This window comes from Hypanus sabinus, chromosome 22 (assembly GCF_030144855.1).
Source record: "Hypanus sabinus isolate sHypSab1 chromosome 22, sHypSab1.hap1, whole genome shotgun sequence".
NCBI classification, from domain to species: Eukaryota; Metazoa; Chordata; class Chondrichthyes; order Myliobatiformes; family Dasyatidae; genus Hypanus; species Hypanus sabinus.
The window spans coordinates 18,154,355-18,175,413 of NC_082727.1; the positions used below are offsets into that span (position 1 = coordinate 18,154,355).

At 42.7% G+C, this 21,059-nt stretch overlaps 1 protein-coding gene across 6 annotated transcripts in view; it reads left to right on the forward strand.

The window, feature by feature from the left end:
• The window catches only part of r3hcc1l (R3H domain and coiled-coil containing 1-like), a 347,567-nt gene that overhangs the window by 285,429 nt on the left and 41,079 nt on the right, over nt 1–21,059 (forward strand). Inside the window, exon 7 of one of the 6 annotated variants that reach the window (XM_059947165.1) lies at nt 17,664–20,386. The exons of the other annotated variants lie outside the window; for them this stretch is intronic. Coding sequence (XP_059803148.1) covers nt 17,664–17,716 — 53 coding nt within the window. The 3' untranslated portion in view covers nt 17,717–20,386. Of the gene's footprint in view, nt 1–17,663; nt 20,387–21,059 lie in introns of those variants that run through there. 6 annotated transcript variants of the gene reach the window in all.

Below are 21,059 nucleotides of genomic sequence, written 5' to 3' on the forward strand. Positions count from 1 at the left end.
CCTACCTCGGCCTTAGTGAAAGGCAAGATCGACTCCAAACCTATTAGTTACACGCATGCACACCGGGGCAGAAAAGACCAGAAGTAAAACCCTGCAACCCGGAAGTAGAAATAATGTATGAACGCCAGGGGTCACCATCCTTCTTTAGCACCGCGGACCGGTTTAATATTGACAATATTCTTGCAGACTGGCTGACGGGGGGGGTTGCGAAGGGGTGTTAAACACAAACCGGAATACAGTGATACTCAGAGCAGGTTCCTTATGTCCAGTCTATTCCACAATTTACTTTACGTGGTTCTCAGCACTTACCTGCTGTCCCGCTTGCTCACGTTTTTAACGCTGGAAAATAACTCAGCGGGTTTGTCTTTAACTGCAGGGTGCTTGGACTCAGGGTGCCGAACCAGCTTTGAGTGCTTCATTGCCTTATTAGACAGCCTCTGGGCCCAAGCTCCAGCTTCCCACCCACCGCCCTGGCCAGGTGCGTCTGTTCCTGTGCCGGGGCCGCAGTGGTCGCAGTCCGGAGAGAGTGACCGACCGAGCGAGAAGTGCGACAGAACGTGTCCACCTCCCTTGTAGGATCTATCTGCTGACAAAAGTTTGTTTCAGTAGATCGCAGCGAGGTAGCTGCTCTGCTACTTACAAAACCATGAGCATGAATTAGGTCGTCTGTGAATATTTTAGCACTGGGTTCCCCATGAACATTCAGTGTGCTAAACGGGTTTAGAGGCGGCGCCCATCTGTCTGTGCTCCAGGCCGGTAGCAACGGCACTTCTCGCCGGCCACAGGAAGCGGACGTTTACCCGAGGCCAACCAGTGATCCCTGGGTAATGACCTCACGTGTATTCAAGTTCAACAGTGGGCGTGACAGGGAATGAGGAAAGGTGCAGCTGACTCGGGGACCACTGAAGTACACTGTGTAGTGCGGGGGAGTTACACTCATGTGCACTGGGCAGGAAGAACGGAACTGAAACCCCGCAACCTGGAAACAATCTCTCAACAGTATTTGTGGGGGGTTTTTTCGGGATCTACTGGGAAAGTCTCAAAGACCGACCAGTCAATCGCAATGGACAGGTTGGCAACCTCTAGTGTAGCAGAACTTATGGGCTGCCCTTAGTGCTTCCTTGGGGGTGTTGGTGGTTAATGCAATGACACATCTCACCGCATATTTCACTCTGTGGTAAATAAATCTGAACCTAAGAAGTCTTGGGCATTTCTCTTCCATCATTAGCATACCTCATCCCAAATAAGACAAACTTGACAAAAGCGACGTTTCTCCGAGTGCAGCTTGAGAGTGGTACTGATTTTAAATTTAAACTGTGAAAAATAAGCAAAGTAAAAGTAGTCTGTTTCCCCAAGGTATATTCAAAGTGTTTGTATATTCTCCACTCAAGGTAAATGACTGACCCACTGTTCCTCAAGTGTCTCACCTTTTGGTGATCTTGCTGAATTCACTGCCAAATTTCCAACCGGAGGCAATTAGGTTTCAATCCCTATACAAAATATGCTTTTGACTTGTGTGGCTTCTGGCAAGTTGGATGACTGGTCCAAAAATTTGCAGTATAACATTTGCTTAGATTTGCTAATCAATGGCTGGCTGTGATAACAAGCCTCCCTCAGGTGATGTTGAAGAGGGATCTACACTCAGAGGTCACTTTATTAGACACCTCCTGTACCTAATAAAGTGGTCACTCAGTGTGTGTTCATGGTCTTCTGCTGCTGTAACCCATCCACTTCAAGGTTGGACAATTATGCATTCAGAGAAGCTGTTCTGCATACCACGTCATTTTCTGAGCCACTGCAGCTTTCCTCTTAGCTTGAACCAGACTGGCCGGTTTCCTCTGACTTCTCTCATAACAAGGTGTCTTCACCCACAGAACTGCCACTCACTGGATTTTTTTTTGTATTTCACACCATTCACTGTAAACTCCAGAGACTGTTGTGCATGAAAATCCCAGGAGATCAGTAGTTTCTGAGATACTCAAGCCATCCCATCTGGCACCAAACAATCATTCTATGGCCAGTTACATAAATCACATTTCTTCCCCATTTTGATGTTTGGTCTGAACAATAACTGATCCTCTTGACCATGTTTGCATGCTTTTATGCAGTGAGTTGCTGCCGCATGATTGGCTGATGAGATGTTTGCATTAACAAGTAAGTGTTTTTATACCTAATAAAGGACCACTGAATGTAGATAGCTTGCTAGTTATGGAGTCTGAATTCCGTTGTGGAGGTGTTCATAAAATTAGGGTAGCGCAGTAATATGGTGGTTAATGTAACATTATTACAGCGCTAGCGACCCAGGTTCCATTGTACAACTATCTATAAGGAGTTTTTAATGTTCTCCCACAACCCCATGAGATTCCCCCAGGTCCCCTGGTTTCCACCCACATTCCAAAGACGTACTTATTAGTAAGTTACTTGGTCACATGGTGTAATTGAGTGACACAGGCTTATTGGGCTGAAAGGACCGATTACTGTGTTGTATCTCTAATTAAAGAAAATAAAACGTCCAGAGAAAGGTCAAAATCAAGTTTATTTGTATACACGCAAGTACATGTATTCACCAGTGCAAGAAAGCTTACTTACTGCATCACAGGCACACAGCATCAGACAAGCATTAAAACGCAAGTTAAACATAAATTGCACACAATCTTCACATGAAAGAACACAATTAGAACAAAAATAGTTGGCTTTAGTGCAAAGTCGTTAGAGTAACCATAAGATACAAGAGTAGAGTTAGGCCATTTGGCCCACTGAGTCTGATCCATTTTCCCTCTCAGCCCCAATCTCCTGCCTTCTCCCCATGTCCTTTCATGCCCTGACTAATCAAGTATCTAGCAATCTCTGCCTTAAATATAACCAGTGACTTAATCCCCACAACTGCCTGTGGCAACGATTTGCACAGATTCACCACACTCTGGCTAAAAAAAATCCTCCTCATTTCCATTCTAAAAGGATGCCCTACTATTTTGAGGCAGTGTCTTCTGGTTTTAGACTCCCAGAGTCTTAGTGGTCATAGTGTTGCTAACTTATAGTGATCAGGCTTGTGCCACTTGGTTCAAAACCAGATGGTTGAAGGGAAGAAGCTGTTCTTAAACTAGAATGAAAAGGATGAAGTTATCTATTCTGCTGACGCTTTTAATTGCCTGATATTTATGTGTGCTCTTAAAATGCCTTTCCTTGAAAATGTAGTCAGATTAAAATATTATTACAAAATTTATAAACTTTAAGAATTATTTGGTGATAAATAATGATATTTTTAATAATCTTTTAATGATCTTTTCTTCCTTTACAATCTGCTAGCTTTCAAATTTCAACCTCAGCGTCAATTAATTGCAGCTGGTTAATTTTTTGAACCATTTCCCTCATAATACTATAAATGGTGCAATGTATTTATCCCTTAATCAACAAAACTCGTTACTCCTTTGCTGCCTTTCCTACTTGTAACTGCGAAGGATCAAACCTCACAGTAAATTTATTATCTAGGTACATATATGTCACAATATACAATGCTGAGATTTTCTTGCAGGTAAAACAAAAAATTACAACAGAATCAGTGAACATCTACACACAAAGAGTTGACAATCGATATGCAAAAAAGATAAACTGTGCAAGTACAAAAAAAAGAAAAATCATTAAATAATACTGAGAATATGAGCTGTGGATTCCTTGAAAGTGAGTCAATAGGTAGTGGAATCAACTTTATTTGCCATATACATTTACATTTATTAGGGATTTGCTGGGAAGAGACTTACAAACCATTTTATTGAAAACACTTTGCAATGCCCTGAAGGTGTGAAATGAATTGAGAGCAATGGGACCCTTTCTCTTCCAAACATTTACAGTTAGTTTAGGAGTAAGGGAGATTGAAGTGCCAGTGGAGAGTAAAAGGGTAAATTAGTTCAAGCACGAGATTGGATAAAGATTCAAGATTGTTTCAAAGTTCGAAGTAAATTTATTATCAAAGTACATATATGTCACCATATACAACCCTCAGGTTCATTTTCTTGAGGACACACTCAATAAATCTATAGAATAATAACCATAACAGAATCAGTTAAAGACTGCTCAACTTAGCTGTTCAACCAGAATAGAGAAGACAACAAGCTGTGCAAATACAAAAAATAAATAAGTGATAATAAATAAATATTGAGAACATGAGATGAAGAGTCCTTGAATGTGACTCCATTGGTTGTGGGAACATTTCAATGAAGGGGCAAATGATGTTATCCCTTTGGTTCAACAGCCTGATGGTTGAGGGGCAGTAACTGTACCTGATCCTGGTGGTGTGAGTCCTGAGGCTCCCGTACCTGTTTCCTGATGGCAGCAGTGAGTAGAGATGGTGGTGAGAGTCCCTGGTGATGGATGCTGTTTTAATACACACACAAGTGTAAAGGAAAATTAAACAATTGCTACACTAGATCCAATGCAGCACAGTAAAAGCACAATAAGATAAAGAATATTTGAATAAAAAACACAAAGACAGTTTATATACATAGATTGATTGTTTATCCATAATGTGACTCTAGGTACAGGTGTGTCTGTACATAAGATGACTGACTTTAAAGTGGTGGTGGGGGGGGAATGAGTGTAGGTATTGATCATAAAACCATAAAACATAGGAGCAGAGTTAGGCCATTCAGCCCCATCAGGTCTGCTCACCATTCCATTATGGCTGATCTCAGATCCCACTCAACCCTATTCACCTTGCCTTCTTGCTGTATCCTTTGATGCCCTGACCGATTAGGAAATAATCAAATTCCACCTTAAATATACGCACAGGCTTGGCCTCCACTGCAGTCTGTGGCAGAGCCTTTCATAGAGTCACTACTCTCTGACTAAAGAACTTCCTCCTTACCTCCGTTCTGAAGGGTTACCCCTCAATTTTGAGGTTGTGTCCTCTAGTTCTGGATACCCCCATCATAGGAAACATCCTCTCCACACCCATCCTATCTCGTCCTTTCAACATTCGGTAGGTTTCAGTGAGATTTAGCCCCCCCCCCCCCCACCCCACATTCTTCAAAATCTCAATCATCATCCTTACTGTTTGGGGAAAGTAACTCTTGCTGAGTGTGGCAGCCCTGATGCTGATGGTGCTACGTAGCCTCCTTCCTGATGGGACTGGAACAAGCAGCAATGAGCAGTGTGCGGGGGATCCTTCATGTTGTTACAAGTCAAGTCGCTTTTTATTATCATTTTGACCGTAAACTGCTGGTACAGTACACAGTAAAAATGAAACAATGTTCCTCCAGGACCATGGTGCTACATGAAACAAAACAAAACTACACTAGACTATGTGAGACAACTCAAGGCTACACTAGACACATAAAACAACACAAAAGCTACACGAGACTACAGACCTACACAGGACTACATAAAGTGCACAAAACAGTGTAGGGCAGTACAATAATTAATAAACAGGACAATAGGCACGGTAGAGGACAAATTTCAATATAATAATAAATTATGTAGATGTCAGTCTAGTCTCTGGGTATTGAGGTGTCTGATGGCTTGGGGGAAGAAACTGTTGCACAGTCTGGTCGTGAGAGCCCAAATGCTTCAGTACCTTTTGCCAGATGACAGGAGAGAGAAGAGTTTGTATGAGGGGTGCATGGGGTCCTTCACAATGCTGTTAGCTTTGCAGGTGCAGCATGTGGTGTAAATGTCTGTAATGGCGGGAAGAGAGACCCCAATGTTCTTCTCAGCTGACATCACTATCCACCGCAGGGTCTTGCAATCTGAGACAGTGCAATTCCTGAACCAGGCAGTGATGCAGCTGCTCAGGATGTTCTCGATACATCCTCTGTAGAATATGGTGAGCATGGGGGGTGGGAGATGAACTTTTCTCAGCCTTTGCAGAAAGTAGAGATGCTGTTGGGCTTTCTTGGCTATGGAGCTAGTGTTGAGGGACCAGGTGAGATTCTCCGCCAGGTGAACACCAAGAAATTTGGTGCTGTTAACAATCTCCATGGAAGAGCCATCAGTGTTCGGCAGAAAGTGGTCACTCCATGCTCTGATGAAGTCAACAACCATCTCTTTTGTTCACATTTAGTGACAGGTTGTTGGCTCTGCACCAGTCCATTAGCCGCTGCACCTCCTCTCTGTATGTTGACTCATCATTCTTGCTGATGAGACCCACCACAGTCGTGTCATCGGCGAACTTGATGATGTGATTCGAGCTGTGTGTTGCTGCACAGTTGTGGGTCAGCAAAGTTAACAGCAGTGGACTGAGCACACTGCCCTGGGGGGGCCCCGTGCTCAGTGGGTGGTGTTGGAGATGCTGCTCCCGATCTAGACTGACTGAGGTCTCCCAGTCAGGAAGTCTAGGATCCAGTTACTGGCCCTCTTTAGGGACCTTTCTATAAATATATCCTTTATGGCAGGCAGGCTGGTGCCAGTGATGCATTGGGCAGTTTTCACTACCTGTTGTAGAATCTTCCTGTCTGCCACAGTACAGTTTCCATACCACACAGTGATCCAGCATGCTCTCTGCTGCACATCTGTAGAAAGAGCATGGCTGTGCTTAGTCCAGCTCTCCTCAGCCTCCTAAGAAAGCAGAGCTTTCCTGATTGAGTAGGGTTTGTGAGATATTCACTGCAAGGAGTACGAAACTGCTTTCAGTTAACATGTTGTACGATGACATTGGACAGATACTAGTGATTCCCAGATCAGAAGTGATAAGCTTTTGCTTTAAAGCCAGTTGCAATGAAATCTCTAAATAGATTCAAATTCTTCAAAAGAAAGGAATTAATGTTCTGGACTAGTACTTGATGTATTTGAGGAATGTGAAAATATTACTTCATAAACACCAGAGAAGAAGGGATGGGGGGGGTCAATATGTCTGATCCATTTTTCTCAATTTTTGTGGAAGAGGAGAGATTTGAAGAGGTCGATGTGCCTGATCTGTTTTGTTCATTTTTTGTGCGTACGGAGGGAGTTGGGGGGGTTGAAGTGCTGGTTCTGTTTTTATTCGGTTTTTTTGCAGGGAGGTGGGATTTGGGGGTTGATGATCATGCTGCTTTTCTTTCCTGGTTTCATGGCTACCTGGAGAATTGAAGAATTTCAGAGTTGTATACTTTGATAATAAAATGAGCCTTTGATTCTGCAGATGCTTGAAACTCAAAACCACACACACAAAATGCTGGAGGAACTCACTGTCAGACAGCGTTTATGGAGTTTGATGTTTAGAGCTGAGACTTTTCATCATAACTATTCCTGATGAAGGGTCTCGGCTCAAGGGGTGGTCTGTTTGTCTCCTCTATAGATGCTGCCTGACTTGCTGAGTTTCTCCAGCATTTTATATATGTTGCTAAGTGTTTTTTATTCTCCATACCTTGACAATTTCTGATTGCCTCTGAGAAAGTGTTGAAGAGTCATCACGAAACACTACAGACCTATTGCCAGTGTTTCGACACTGCTGTTGAGTAGGGAGACTCAGTGACGAGCAAGAATTAGCAACTATATTTCCCAATCAGAATGGCATGCGGCTTGGAGGGGAATCTGTTTGTGGTATCATTAGTGATGCTGAGTGTTGGCATGGGAGTGACCGAAGCGGATAACAGCAGTGTATTTTGTAGTTGGGTACATGGTAGTCACAGTGTGCCAGTATGTGGAGGAAATGAACATTTCAGATGTTTATGGGCTGCTTTTAATCTTTATGCAAGGGATAGCTGCTCTACTTGAGAATGACCTCTGCTGTGCCACAGAGAACAAATGGCAGCTGCAAAAGAAAAGACTGAACAATCAAAAGACCCAAACACCAATTACAGCCACCACTTATTCTTTGCCACACTGCACCAGAATATGCTGGGTTGGCCTTTACAGCCACCTGAGGACCCACCAATAGACATCCCCTTAGGAGAATATCATACGCAGCTCAAGTGATTGCACTATTACTACATGTCGAGCTTGTCCTAACTCAGGGGTCGGCAACCTGCGACTCTTTCAACTCTGTGCTGCGGCTCCCTGTGGCTTTGGAAAATAAATGATGAGTATTTAATTAAAATGTATTTTATGTTAGTTTGTTAGTTTTTGAAATGTAATTCTAAATTTGCAGATTATGGTGATCTTGTACAATCTAAATAAAACGTTGTGGCGACCCATTTCCTGGCACATCCGAACCGGCTCACAATTTGCCAGCGTTCCGGCTAAGGGTGATAGCCTACGGGGGTTTGTGAGTACGTGTCTTTTGGAGCATCCGCGCCCACGGGGGGGGCAGGTTGAGAGAGGCTTAAAAGCAAGGCTGTGTAGTTCGAATAAAGTTCTCTTTGACTGCAGTTTACCCACTCCGTGTCGTTATTTTAGCGCTGCGTGTAGCACACCGCTACAACGTGTTTTTATCGCTATTAATATACGTCACCACTGCCAATGCCTGACACCTGCCAGTGCGCGATTTCTTTTAATTTTTCGATCCAAGGTAGGCTAACGATGTAGTAACCTTCAACCCAACGTCTTTTTTTCGGAGTTCAAAATGTTTTTGTTGCATGCAGAAATGTAATTTCATTTTCTCTGCAGGAGTTCATCGATTTCATAAATGCAAAACATTATAGTTTGTTTATACATAGCATAAAGGCAAAAAAAAATGTTGTATGTAGTGTTATTTCATTTTAAATGTCAAATGGGTTTTGTGGCTCCCAGTGTTTTCTTTTCTGTGGGAAGCGGGTCCATATGGCTCTTTCAGTGGTAAAGGTTGCTGATCCCTGTCCTAACTCATTGTGTTCATCAGGCGTGACCTAGCCTTTCATGGAACATAGCACAAGAAATTTTGATTTCTTTCACAGTTGTGTTTCAATCTTAAAATTTAAGGAATTTTTTGGGCTCGTGTTGTAAGAGCATGAGGAGCCCTTCCATTGCTTCACCATGCTCCATCGTTCTGAGAGCCGAACTGAATCTTGTCCCAGTTTACCTGCCTTAGTTGCCCAGGTACCCAGTTCAATTTCTTTAATTTTTGAGTATGTTTTCTTGGTTCCCACTAACCCACCCTCTGCTTGGATCACGTCAATCTTAACTCTGTTGTGAAGATCTGCTGTGGAAGTGGAGCTGATATTATGGATTTGGTATCATTCTCCATCAGCGAGGCTGTCCACTTCCACCCTTGTGACTTTGCTGTTCTCCATCCCATCTGCAGCCCGTTCCTGCTACTGAAGCTGCCTCTCAAAGCCCATGTGTGAACCAGTGTGGCCGCACAGTTGAGTTGTCTGACAACTAACCTTCCGCGGCAAGTTGGCTGCACTCCTGACCGCACTGGCAGACCTGTAGGCCCATGGGGTCTTTCAGATGAACTTCACTGCATTAGTGACGGCAGATCTTCCCTGCGCCAGCTGGCTTTCATTCAAGACGTGCGCCTCACCACAGAACTGGCTTGTTTCATCAGGAGAGGAGAGCTGAACACCTGCATTTAGTCTGCCGTGCAGGGGCCGTTGATTACCTCAATCAGAGAGTCTTAATATTTATAGAGTGAAATCATGCAGAAAGAATTCAGTGGTTTTTTAAAATGTTCTAAGCCAGGCTATTCCTTCCATTTGCTTGTTTAAACCAACCACATATGCCCTTCATCATTTGGATTGTAGTGATCTTCCTCTGCTATTCCTAACACGTACTGACAGCAGCAACACATTTATCACTTCTCAGAAGTACTGGCATTTACCAAGAGTCTTTCTTATTTCAGCATTTCTGGAAACTACTCTCGTCTCATATTGACATGGCCAAGTCCTTCCCTATCTCCTCAAAATCAGAATCGGGTTTATTATCACTGACATACGCAGTGAAATTTGGCTTCTTCCCCCTTCCTTTCCAGTCCTCATGAAGGGTCTCAGCCAAAACGTCGACTGTTTATTCCTCTCCAGAGATGCTCCTAGACCTACTGAGTTGCTCCAGCACCCTGCGTATGTTGCTCAAGATTTCTCACCTCTGCAAAACTTCTTGTATTTATGTTGTGACATTTGTTGTTTTCTGCAGCAGTACAATGCAATATATAAAATTTACTGTAAATTACAACACAAGTGTATATAATTATATAAATAAATAGTGCAAAAAGAGATCAAAATAGTTCCTGGGTTCATGGACCATTCAGAAATCTGATGGTGGAGGAGAAGAAGCTGTTCCTGAAATGTTGAGTGTGGGTCTTCAGGCTCCTGTACCTCTCCCCTGGTGTCAGCAATGAGAAGAGGGCATACTGTATCCTGAATGGTGAGGGTCTTTCCAGGATGCTGGCACCTTGAGCACTGCGTCTTGAAGATGTTCTCAATGATAGGGAGGGTTGGAGGGTTATGCCCATGATGGAGCTGGGTACATTGAAAACCCTCTGCAGAGTTTTCTAATCCTGTGCATCAGCATCCTTCTCTAACCCTCTGAGATAACTGTGCTTCTTTGATTATGGCCCTTTGATCACCCGATAGTATAATTTCACCATCATCTGCTACAAAGCCTTGAATCTCTGGAATTCCTTCCCTGAGGTCAAGTTCAAATTGAATTGCCATTCAACTATACATGAATGCCGATGAATACGGCCAAACGAAACAGTGGTACTCCAGGGCCAAAGTGCAAAACATAGTACTGACAGTCATAAGGCACATATAGCACATAAAGGATAACAGTAAAATGCAGTCACACAAAAAATAGTCCCAAGTTCCTGAGTCCATGTTATAGCAACACATTTATCACTCTGCACTTCACTCTGCAAATGAACACAATACGGCATATCTTCTGCAGAACAAACACGGAGTTCAGCCTCCAGTGAAGTGCCCTGGCTCTGACAGTTCTCTGCTGGGCAGCTGTAAACAGATGACACCGTGGCTTGAAGCCGAGTCCTCGCTACAACCGAGGCCACGCAGCTTCCCCACCATCCGCCACTGCCATCTGCCAATAAATCAGTGAATCAGACTAGCAGCATTCCACAATAGCAGTGTCCAACAGGGGCTTGTGATCTTCCTATATCTCAAAACCTATCCCTTGGACCAAGCTTTTGGTCACCTTCCCTGATATCAATTTGTATTGCTGATGAAGTTACTGTATAAATGACTGCCTCAGGTGGAGGAAGGTGATCTTCATAAAAAGGTCAGCACTGTTGGGTTCAGAAGATCCATGCATTGGTGGAAAGGTGTCTCTGGAGCGCTGGAGAATGAGGAGAAATCTTATAGAGGTATACAAAATTATGAGATGTATAGATAGGGTTAATGCAATCAGGCTTTTCCCCCTTGTGTCGGGTGAGACTAGAACTAGAGTTCATAGGTTAAGTGCGAAAGGTGAACCTTTCACACTTTCTAGGGAACCTGATTGGGAACAACTTCATTCAGAAGGCGATGCCAGTGTGAAACAAGTTGCCGGGAGAAATAGTGGATGCAGGTTCAATTGCAACATTTAAGGGAGGTTGGGATAGGTACAAGGACGGGAGGAGTATGGAGGGCTATGGTCCCGGTGCAGGTAGATGGGAGTAGGCAGATGTGGGATCTATAGTAATGTGGAGCATATTAATGGACAGTGGATACCCCCCCCCCTAATTTTCTTATATGATGGTCATATTATTTTTATTGTTTTGGTTTGTTATTTTGTTTATTACAATTTGTTTAATGTTCAGTTGCACTAGCAACAGTAATATTTTAGTAGGTTAATTGATGGTCACGAGGAGCAAAGCTTATACAGGCACTTGTGGCCAGCTGAGGGGTCCTGGGGGACGGCAGTGCGCATGTCATAGAGTATTTGAGAACGGACCCGCAGCATGTATGGTAAGCTGATGCGCTTCTGTTCTGGTATTTCCAGAAAGGTAAATAAAGACGTTATTTTAAACTTCTGCATGCCTGGAAGTCTCTTTTGTGTCCAAGTGTGCAACACAGAACACCAGGTTGGCACAGATTAGATGGGCCAAAGGGCTTGTTTCTGTGTGAGGTACTCTATGGCTGAAACTTAATAACTGGGTACATGCCCAACAGGTGGTCTATGTTAGCATCACTAAAACATCCTGTGCAACACATCAATCTAGTGAACACTGAAGAATAAATGGAATATTTACTGACTGTACAAAAGTGACCGAATGATGACATACATTCCCTGCAAAGTCCCAAAATTAAACTGAATTCACAATAGATCTGTGTGTGATCTATAAAAGAATTTTAGCAATTTTCATAAATTATAGTCATAGATTAACATAGCACGGAAACGGACCCAATGGACAAAATTGTTCACACCAAGATGCCCACGTTCAGCCCATATTCTTCTAAACTGTTCCTATAGTCGACTGTATCTTTTCCACTTGCTCTGATGCTTTCATTCCAAGCCACAATCAGAATAAATTCATTCATTTCCTTTCCAATTGAACTATATCATTTGTCAAATCCCAGTCCCTCCCTGCATTTTGATTTGTGTAATGCTATTACAATGCCAGTGACCTGGGTACAATTCTGCCACCATCTGTAACGAGTTTGTGTGTTCCCCTGTAACCTCATCAGCTTTCTCTACATGCTCCGGTGTCCTCTCACATTCCAAAGATGTGTGGGCTCGTAGGTTAATTCGTCACATGAGTGTAACTGGGCATCACAGGCTTGTTGGGCTGGGAGGATGTATTACCTTGCTGTATTTCTAAATAAATCTCTCTTCGACATCAAGAGGTTTTCTTTTCGGCCTTTGATTTAACATCTAGTAATTTGATATTTATGCACCCCTAAACCAGCATTTAACAGCTGACCATCCCTGGTGACCTTCCACAATTTTGAGCTACATAATTTGCCTGGAGTTTTGTTGATTGTGATATGGATTATTGGTGACTTTTTAAAGAGAGTGATATTGACATGTGTTTACTATGGTTTAATGCATTGTTTGCTTTCTGTATGAGTTCAGCAATACCCAAGATGTTTTTATAAGGTACATATTTCACATTTTATGGCTCAATAAAGAACTTGGCACAGTTCACACATGTTGTTCCCAATATAGTGAGTTGCCAAACTGCAGTATGCCAAAAGAAAGAAAAACAAATGGCAGCTCTACACTTCAAAAGTGAGATAACTGATGGCCAATTACACTGTCAAAGCGCTCCTTCTGCCTGCCAAGTCTAGAAACAGTGGGCATCGATTTTGATAAAGTTTAAACAGTTAGGACTGAAATAGAATCATCACTGAATTTGCGAGATTGTGTCAGTGACCACGGCGACATGTTGCAGACAGCTTACAAATCAACTAGATACTCTTTTTCTAAGTATACTTCTAAATGGCAATCAATTGCAGCCTGTAATTTCCCTTTTAAGGATATATTTTTGACCCAACTAAACAATCAGGTGCTTTTGTGATCTCTTGGGTGATTTGCAGTTGTTGAGGTCGGAGAGTGTGCGGCCATTGCTGGGGATGATAGCATCAATTTCTAATGGCAGAACATGAACCCGTGGCTGGCTCCATTACTCCGGGCCGACTTAAAGTGTCAAGCAGGATTAAAATTGTTGACAAGGAGGACAGAAAACAAACAGGTGTTCAGTGCTATCTCCATCTCTTCTCACTGCTGCCGTCTTTGTGTGGGGTTTCTCATAAATTCTGTTGTGTTTTATCATTTTGTGGCTGCCTTAAGAAAATGAATCTCAGAGGTTGTGAGTGGTATACATATTTCGATAATAAATTTACTTTGAACTCTGATAGTGTGTTTGGAAAGTTGGAGGCCAATGTGTGCAAGTGCTATTCCAGGCCAGGGACTGTAGGTTGGAGACCTGGAAGTAGCCTGTCCTGGGGTTGGTGGCCTGTCAGGATGTGTGAGTGGGTGGGAAAGAGGCTTGTTTTGTTGTTTTTTTGTTGTGTTCTCATTGTTGTTGCTTGTGTTGTTCTGCTGATCATTGTGGGCATGCAATGGTGCTGCCAGAATGTGCAGCACCACCGTAGGTCCTGTTGGTTGTTAGCGCAAACGATGCTTTTCACTGTAGCTTTCAATGCACCTGTGACAAATAAATCTGAATCTTCAACCCCAAGTATTCACTCCCTTTGAGTGAAATTTCAGGTGACCATCTTTCTTTGCCTGACTTTGACCTAAGACCATAACTCTCCACAGAGGCTGCTTGATCTCCTGAGTATTTACTGCATTTGCTGCTTTTACTTAAGCTTTTTAGCAACAGTTTTTTAAGTTTTCAAGCCAGCTAGGAGCACATTAACAAAAGAACATGCACTAGTTTAAGACAACAGTTCCCCAGCACCTTCTCCAAGGTTAGGAGGCATTGACAGTGTATGTCTTGCCAGCAACCCTGCATTCTACTAGTAGGAAATGCTCAGTGAGTGAATATTTGCAGAACCTAGAGTAGTAGAGCTGTGCAGGATGGTACCAGACTTTCAGGCCAATCATCTGTGCTGACAAATTTGCCAAACTGAGCCAATCCCATTTGCCTGAGTTGGCCCAGACCCTCTTGTCCATTGCTATTCATATAACTGTCCAAATAACTTTAGAATATCTTATTGGTACCCACCTCTAATACTTCCCCTGATAGCTCGTTCCATGTACTCACCCTGCTGTGGGTGTGTGAAAAAGTTATCCCTTTTAAGTCTTTCGTTTCTCACTTTAGACCTGTTCCCTATAGTTTTGGACTCCTTTCCAATAAGGAAAAGACTTTGACTGCCACCTTATCTATGCCCCTTTGTAAGTTCACCCTTGGGTTCCTGCGCTCCAGTGGAAAAATGTCGCAGTTTACCCACTCTGTCCTTATAATCCAAGCTGTTGAATCGTAGCAACACCCTTGAGAATCTCAAGCATTGAAAGATGTTTTGGCTGCAGGAGAAATAAGTAAACTGAGGATCGATCAGGAGCGTTCAAATTCAAGTTTAATTGTCATTTAACCATGCATGAAAAGGTGTTCCTCAGGAATCAGTACCAACAACACACAACACATATACCTACAGAAGTTGACAAACTGTGAAATATCTTAAATAAAGAGGGTCACGGAAAGATCATAAGACCATAAAATACTGTATAGGGGCATAATTAGGCCACTCAGCCCATCAAGTCTGTTCTGCCATTTGATAATGGCTCATTTATTATCCCTCTCAATCTCCTTCTCCCGCCTTCTCTCTGTAACCTTTGATGAATACCGTTAATAATTAAGATGATTCATTCCTCCATTTTACTGCAGATTATCTATTTAACTGAATTTAAGATCCTTAGATTCCTTGATGAGATTTGATCTGAGTATAGAATGGTGGACAACTCTGTTGAGTGGTGAAGGCTGAATCACCTGCAGCTCTACATCACTAAGACAACGGAGTTGGTGGTGGACTTCAGGAATACAGCCTGCATTCCCATCTCCATGAAGGGAATGGATATGGAAGTCATCTGGGGCTACAAATAACTGGGAACTCACCTTGACAATGAACTGGACTGGACTAAAATTACAGGGGTTCTGTGCAAGAAGCGACAGAGCTGACTGTACTTCCTGAGGAGTCTCCGGTCTTTTAACATCTGCAGTACTGTGCTGCAGATGTTCTACAACTCAGTGGTGACCAGCATTCTATTCTACGCTGTCATCTGCTGGGGCAGCAGGGTGAGAACAGCTGATGCCGAGAAGATCGATAGGCTTGTCCGGAAGTCTGGTTCTGTTCTGGGGGTGGCACTGGATTCCCTGGTAGTGTGTCTGAGGGGAAGCTACAGGGCATTATGGACAATCCATCTCACCCCCTCCATAATGTACTGGACAAACAGAGGAGCACCTTTAGTCACAGACTGATTCCACTGAGGTGCACCACTAAATGCCACAGGAGATCCTTTCTCCCTGTGGCTATAAGTCTCTACAACTCCTTCTCCTTAAGTGTATAAGTATATGGTTTCATTGCACATTGTTATCTTGCACTGTTACTTTTTAATGCACATTTTGTATTCTTTTCAATACCTCAATGCTTACATTTTGTATTTGGAAGTATATATTTCTGACTGAGCAATCTTGCAACAATAATTTCCTTCAGGATAAATACACTTTTATCTTATCTCTTGTTTCAGAACGTGAGTGCAAATTTCCAGCCCACTGTGCTGTACAACTCTCTAACAGCCACCTTCAGTGATGATCACATGCAAAATAGAAAAAATGTCACTAATTATTAAGTGCGTTATGAGCTACAGACCTTTATAAATTGCCAGATTCCTGGTCAGCCCACTTCAAGCAGTGTGTCGCAGACTCTAAAGGCGGCAGAGAATGTTTACTAGTGAACCCAGGGGTATTGGGGAGACAAGATCTAGAGTGATCCTCGTCAAGCTGAAAAGATTGACATTGTGGTCACTAAATTGTCATTCACTGTGCGCAAAAGAGCTAGTGTGTGCGCTCTACTGTTCTACGTTCTAAGGATGGAGATTTATTGAAAGCTTCGATTCATGAGAGATGAGCAGAGGATGAGCCTGTTCTATTGGCAGGAAGGTCCATAGCACAGCACACGGAGTTAAGGTAGAGATGGGAAGGCTACTTCCGTGCAGCAAATTGTATTTATTTATTTATTTTATAGAAATACAGCATGGAACAGCCCTTCAGGGCTACCAAACCACACTACTCAGCAACCCCACCCACATAAGCCTAGCCTAATTACAAGGCAGTTTACAATGACCAAGTAACCAACTAACTGGTTGACTTTTGGTCTGTGGGAGGCAACCAGAGCACCCAGAGGAAACCTATGCGCATAGGAGAAGGAACGCACAAGCTTGGACACTGGAATTGAACTCCAAACCCCAATGCCCTGAGCTGTGTTAGCATCAATCTGTTACAGTGCCAGCGACCGGGGTTTAATTCCGCTGCTGTATGTATATTCTTCCTGTGTTTTCCTCCCACATTCCAAAGACACACAGATTAGTAGGTTAGTTGGTCACATGGTGTGCATGGGCTGGATGGTAGTGTAACAGCGTAACACTGTGCATTCTGCCCGTGACCATGTGGCTGCCTCGCTTACCTCCCAACTTTCCAAAGAGGATTATTAAACTGTGGGCATGGGAAGCATGGGAAGCATGGCAACACTTGTGAACTGCCCCCAGTACCTCCTTGGTCATTGACATAAACAACACATTCCAAGTACATTTTGATAAGCACGTGACAAATAAAGCTAATCTTATCTTTTAATTGGGCAGCATGGGCTCATTGCGTCAGAAGGGCTTGTTACCATGCTGTATCTCTAAACAAAATTAAAATAAACTGTGTTCAGCGGAGAGTGAGTAACTGCTTGAGAAGGAACATTGTGTGAAAAGAGCCAGAAGTACAACTGGCGGGGCTACGCTTCAAACAATAAACCACTGGAGCAGAATTCGGCTTACTGAGTCTGCCTTGACTAACTTATTATCCTTCTCTATCCCATTCTGCTGCTTTCTGCCTGATTAATCAAGAACCTATCAACCTCCGCTTTAAATATACCTAATAACTTGGCCTCCACAGCCATCTGTAGCAATGAATTCTGTAAATTCATCATCTTTTGGCTTAAGAAATTTCTCCTCATCTATGTTCTAAATGGATGTTCCTCTCTCCTCAGGCTGTGCCCTCTGATGCCCACTCTCCCCACTATAGGAAGCATCCTCTCCACATCCACTCTATCTAGGCCTTTCAATATCTGATGTGTTTCAATGAGATCCCCCCCCCCCCTTGTTCTTGCAAAGAGACAGCTTACAAACATTGGGCTGAATGGCTGCTTAGTTCAGTGTAAAGTTCACTTAAATCGATTTATTCTTTTCATTTGCAGAGCAAAAGTTGCTTGCAGCAAAGCAAATAGAGGCTGCCTGGGAAGGAAATTAGCCCAAGAACGAAATCACGCACCAAAGAGCACAGCAGATGGGGAGCCTGACTTCAAGAAGGAGAAAGCTAAGCCCCTCTCCACAGACTCTTACATTCATACCAGTGGTTGGAGGGTTATGGTTTTGGATGGAAGTGTGCACTCCTCCTTCTACCCATGAGAAGACCTTCTGTATATTATACAAAATGTGATTATGAGGCATAATCAGCTGAGGGAGTTGCACGTGTTGAGATTTATTTCGAAGCAGGGGTGTTTTTGTATCAGTGTTTTATGTAGTGGCAACTGTAGAAGTTTAAACGTTGGATTTCAGCTAAGAACAAACTCCATTTGTTTCTTGCATCCCCTAAGCAGCAATTACACTGACTCACAGGTTTTGTATCAATTAGATGAAATTAGTCGAGGACCAGTTGGAAGTCCGTATCACAATCTGTTTTGAGATGGATGGGATAACTGGCCCTTTTCCCAGCAGTCATACAACACTTACACTGTTTCACTGCCTTATGTTGTAGCTACGTCTGCAACCTTAGCTTCTGCAGAGCATTTGTTTATTGGGAATGAGGAGAGCACATTAGTATTATAAGTGATTGTTTATTCCCTTTCGAACAGGAAGTTTCTTCCCCACTCCACCTCCTGGACTTCTAAACAAACAGAAATACTCAGCTGGTCAGGCAGCGTGTGTGAGAAGAGAAAAAGAGTTAATGTTTCAAGTCCTCTGTCAGAACTGAAAAGGAAAGAAATGTAGCATAAAACAGCAGGAAGTGTGGGGTGGGGTATGCCTGATAGGGAAAAAAACAGGGTAACCAAGAGGGGGGTAAGCTGTAAACAGGATTGTCTAGTCAGTGAGTGAATGGAAACATTTAGAGAGTGAGAACGTAGACAAAAGAATGAAGGAGTTGCAAACTGCAGACAAGGAAGAGGTGCCCGGCAGGTCAGGATGGGTACATCCTCCACTCCCAAAGGAAATTCCCACACTTCCCCACAGCTCTTAGTAATTTCATTTGTCTCCTTCTTAGCTTTGACAAGGGTCTTCAACTTGACATGTTCCTTCTCTTTCCGGCATTTTCTGTTTTTATTTTAGATCTCCAGCGTCTGCAATTATTTTTGATTATCTGACAGAGGTGATCCCATCTTAATCTTTATCATCTGTGAGTATTCCCACTGCAACGTTCTCAAGCAGGCTTTCAGTCAGTAGTTTAATGTTTCAGAAAAAGGCACAAGGCCAGTTTGTCTGATTGAATGTGGCCAAAAATCTGTCTTTGAAATTATCCTGCCTCCCATCATCTTTAACCTGCAGGTGTGTATTTTGTTTCAGAGTCTGGGGTGGGGGGTTTGGGGAGGAAGTGTAGGAAGAGGTAACATGTTAATCCACCTTTGGGAATTACTGCAGTTCACTGCTAGATGGTTTAAAATTTGGAACTGCTATAGTCACACACAAATTCCTATGAATGTTCCAAACCCGCCCATTTACTTTTTAATGGAAGTATTTACTTTAAACCCGTTAATAGCCAAGTTAAAATGTCATCACATATTATAGTGAGTGAGATACGGGATTTTCATTGCAAGTGTCCAAATCCATTGCCCTCCAGAAAGTGTAGCACAATATAAAGTACAGAGCAAAGCCATGAGGGAAATGAAATGATTTCAAGATTGCCGTTTGATTTCAGATTCATCCTCACTGCTTGTGTTTCAGATCAGGGACTTCAACTTTGGATTAATGTCTAGAGTTACAATAGTAGATGAGAATATTTAACCAATGGACTGTCAGAGGAAGTCAAATACTTTTGACTGGTTTCACCCAAAATCCACTTTCATAACTCTGGACTGCACTCTGCAGCCAGGTTGTCCTGTCCCCCACCCCATCCTCCTTCATAGCCATTAAAGTTACTCATAGAAGCAGGATCACATTCCACTGGCAGTACTGTGTCCAACTTATTTCACCATCTTACAGACTATTTTTTTACCGTGGCTGAATAAGTCCATTTTAAGTAGATTTATTTTTACATCAACATCTTCCTTCTATAATCTATTGCGTCTTACCACAAGCCAAATATCAAATGGTCTGGGTCACAGTGTGTTGCTGTGGACACATCCAGTCATTTCACAACAGTGAGTGGCCATAGAGAGTTTCTGTCTGTATGTATTGCCTTCACTGCCGCACCAGCTCAGCACTCAATCTCAGTGCAAAGTTACTGATGTGTAAGATAAAGCCTCAACCACTGATTGTAAAAAATCTGGGCATCAGAACGCAAGTCAAATCTAACTTGTCATTTTAAAATCTCTATTTTTCCATATCTTTCTAAAATCCTTCCGATCCGGTTACAGTCACCTCCCTTATAACTTAGGCCTCCATAATTCCATTCTTTAATCAGAGTTCTGCCTAGTTTCCTTCCTGTTTTATTTCTATCCTGAGCCCCACTTAGACAACTTGTCATTGTGAGCAACTTTGCCAAATTTGCAGTTTTAAAGAAATGTAAATTTAAGTGTGCTATTAATTTATTTAGCACTGGAGCCAATGAAATTGCCACAAACAGCTTTGAGGTGGCTAGGAACTGAAATCTGTTCAAATATTGAAGAGATGTCGAAACTTTTATTTAGTTTTAAATGAAGCTGCTGTATATACCTAATCCTTTTTTTCAAAAAGAAAAGAAAACGGTGAAATAAAAAATAAAGTAATGATTTTGATTTTCTGAAGTCAGATCTATTTATTTATTGAGCTACAGCGCAGAACAGGTCCTTCTGGCTCAATGAGCCACCCCACCCAGCAAACCGCCTAATCACAGGACAATTTACAATGACTAATTAACCTACCTGGTATGTGGGAGGAAAATGGAGAAACTGGAGGAAACCCTTACAGACAGCACTGGAATTGAACTCTGAACTCCGGAATTTCCCAAGCTGCGGTAACATGCTAACGGCTATGCTGCTGCTACAGTTGAGTCTGTGGCCCCTAAGCTGACCTCATCGGTAACCAGGATGGAAGGAAGTGGTCCTTGTCCCTGCAGGACAGCCTCAGTAAAAGGATCAGTGATCTATGGAGCCCCAGGGACTGACAAACATGGGGATCTCGAGGTATCGTCCTCCTAGGTAGAGAATTACAACAATATTAATGATATATAGCAGGGGTTCTCAACCTCCAAACTTTCTTTATGCCATGGACCCCTACCATTAACCGAGCAGTCCTTGGACCCCAGGTTGGGAACCCCTGACAGGCAGGGTCACCTTCCACATAGTGAAATGCTCATTACAGAACTATTTCAAGCTTAGAGAAACATGTTCAGATTCAGATTCATTGATCACATGTACATCGAAACAGACAATGAAATGTGTTATTTACGATAACAACCA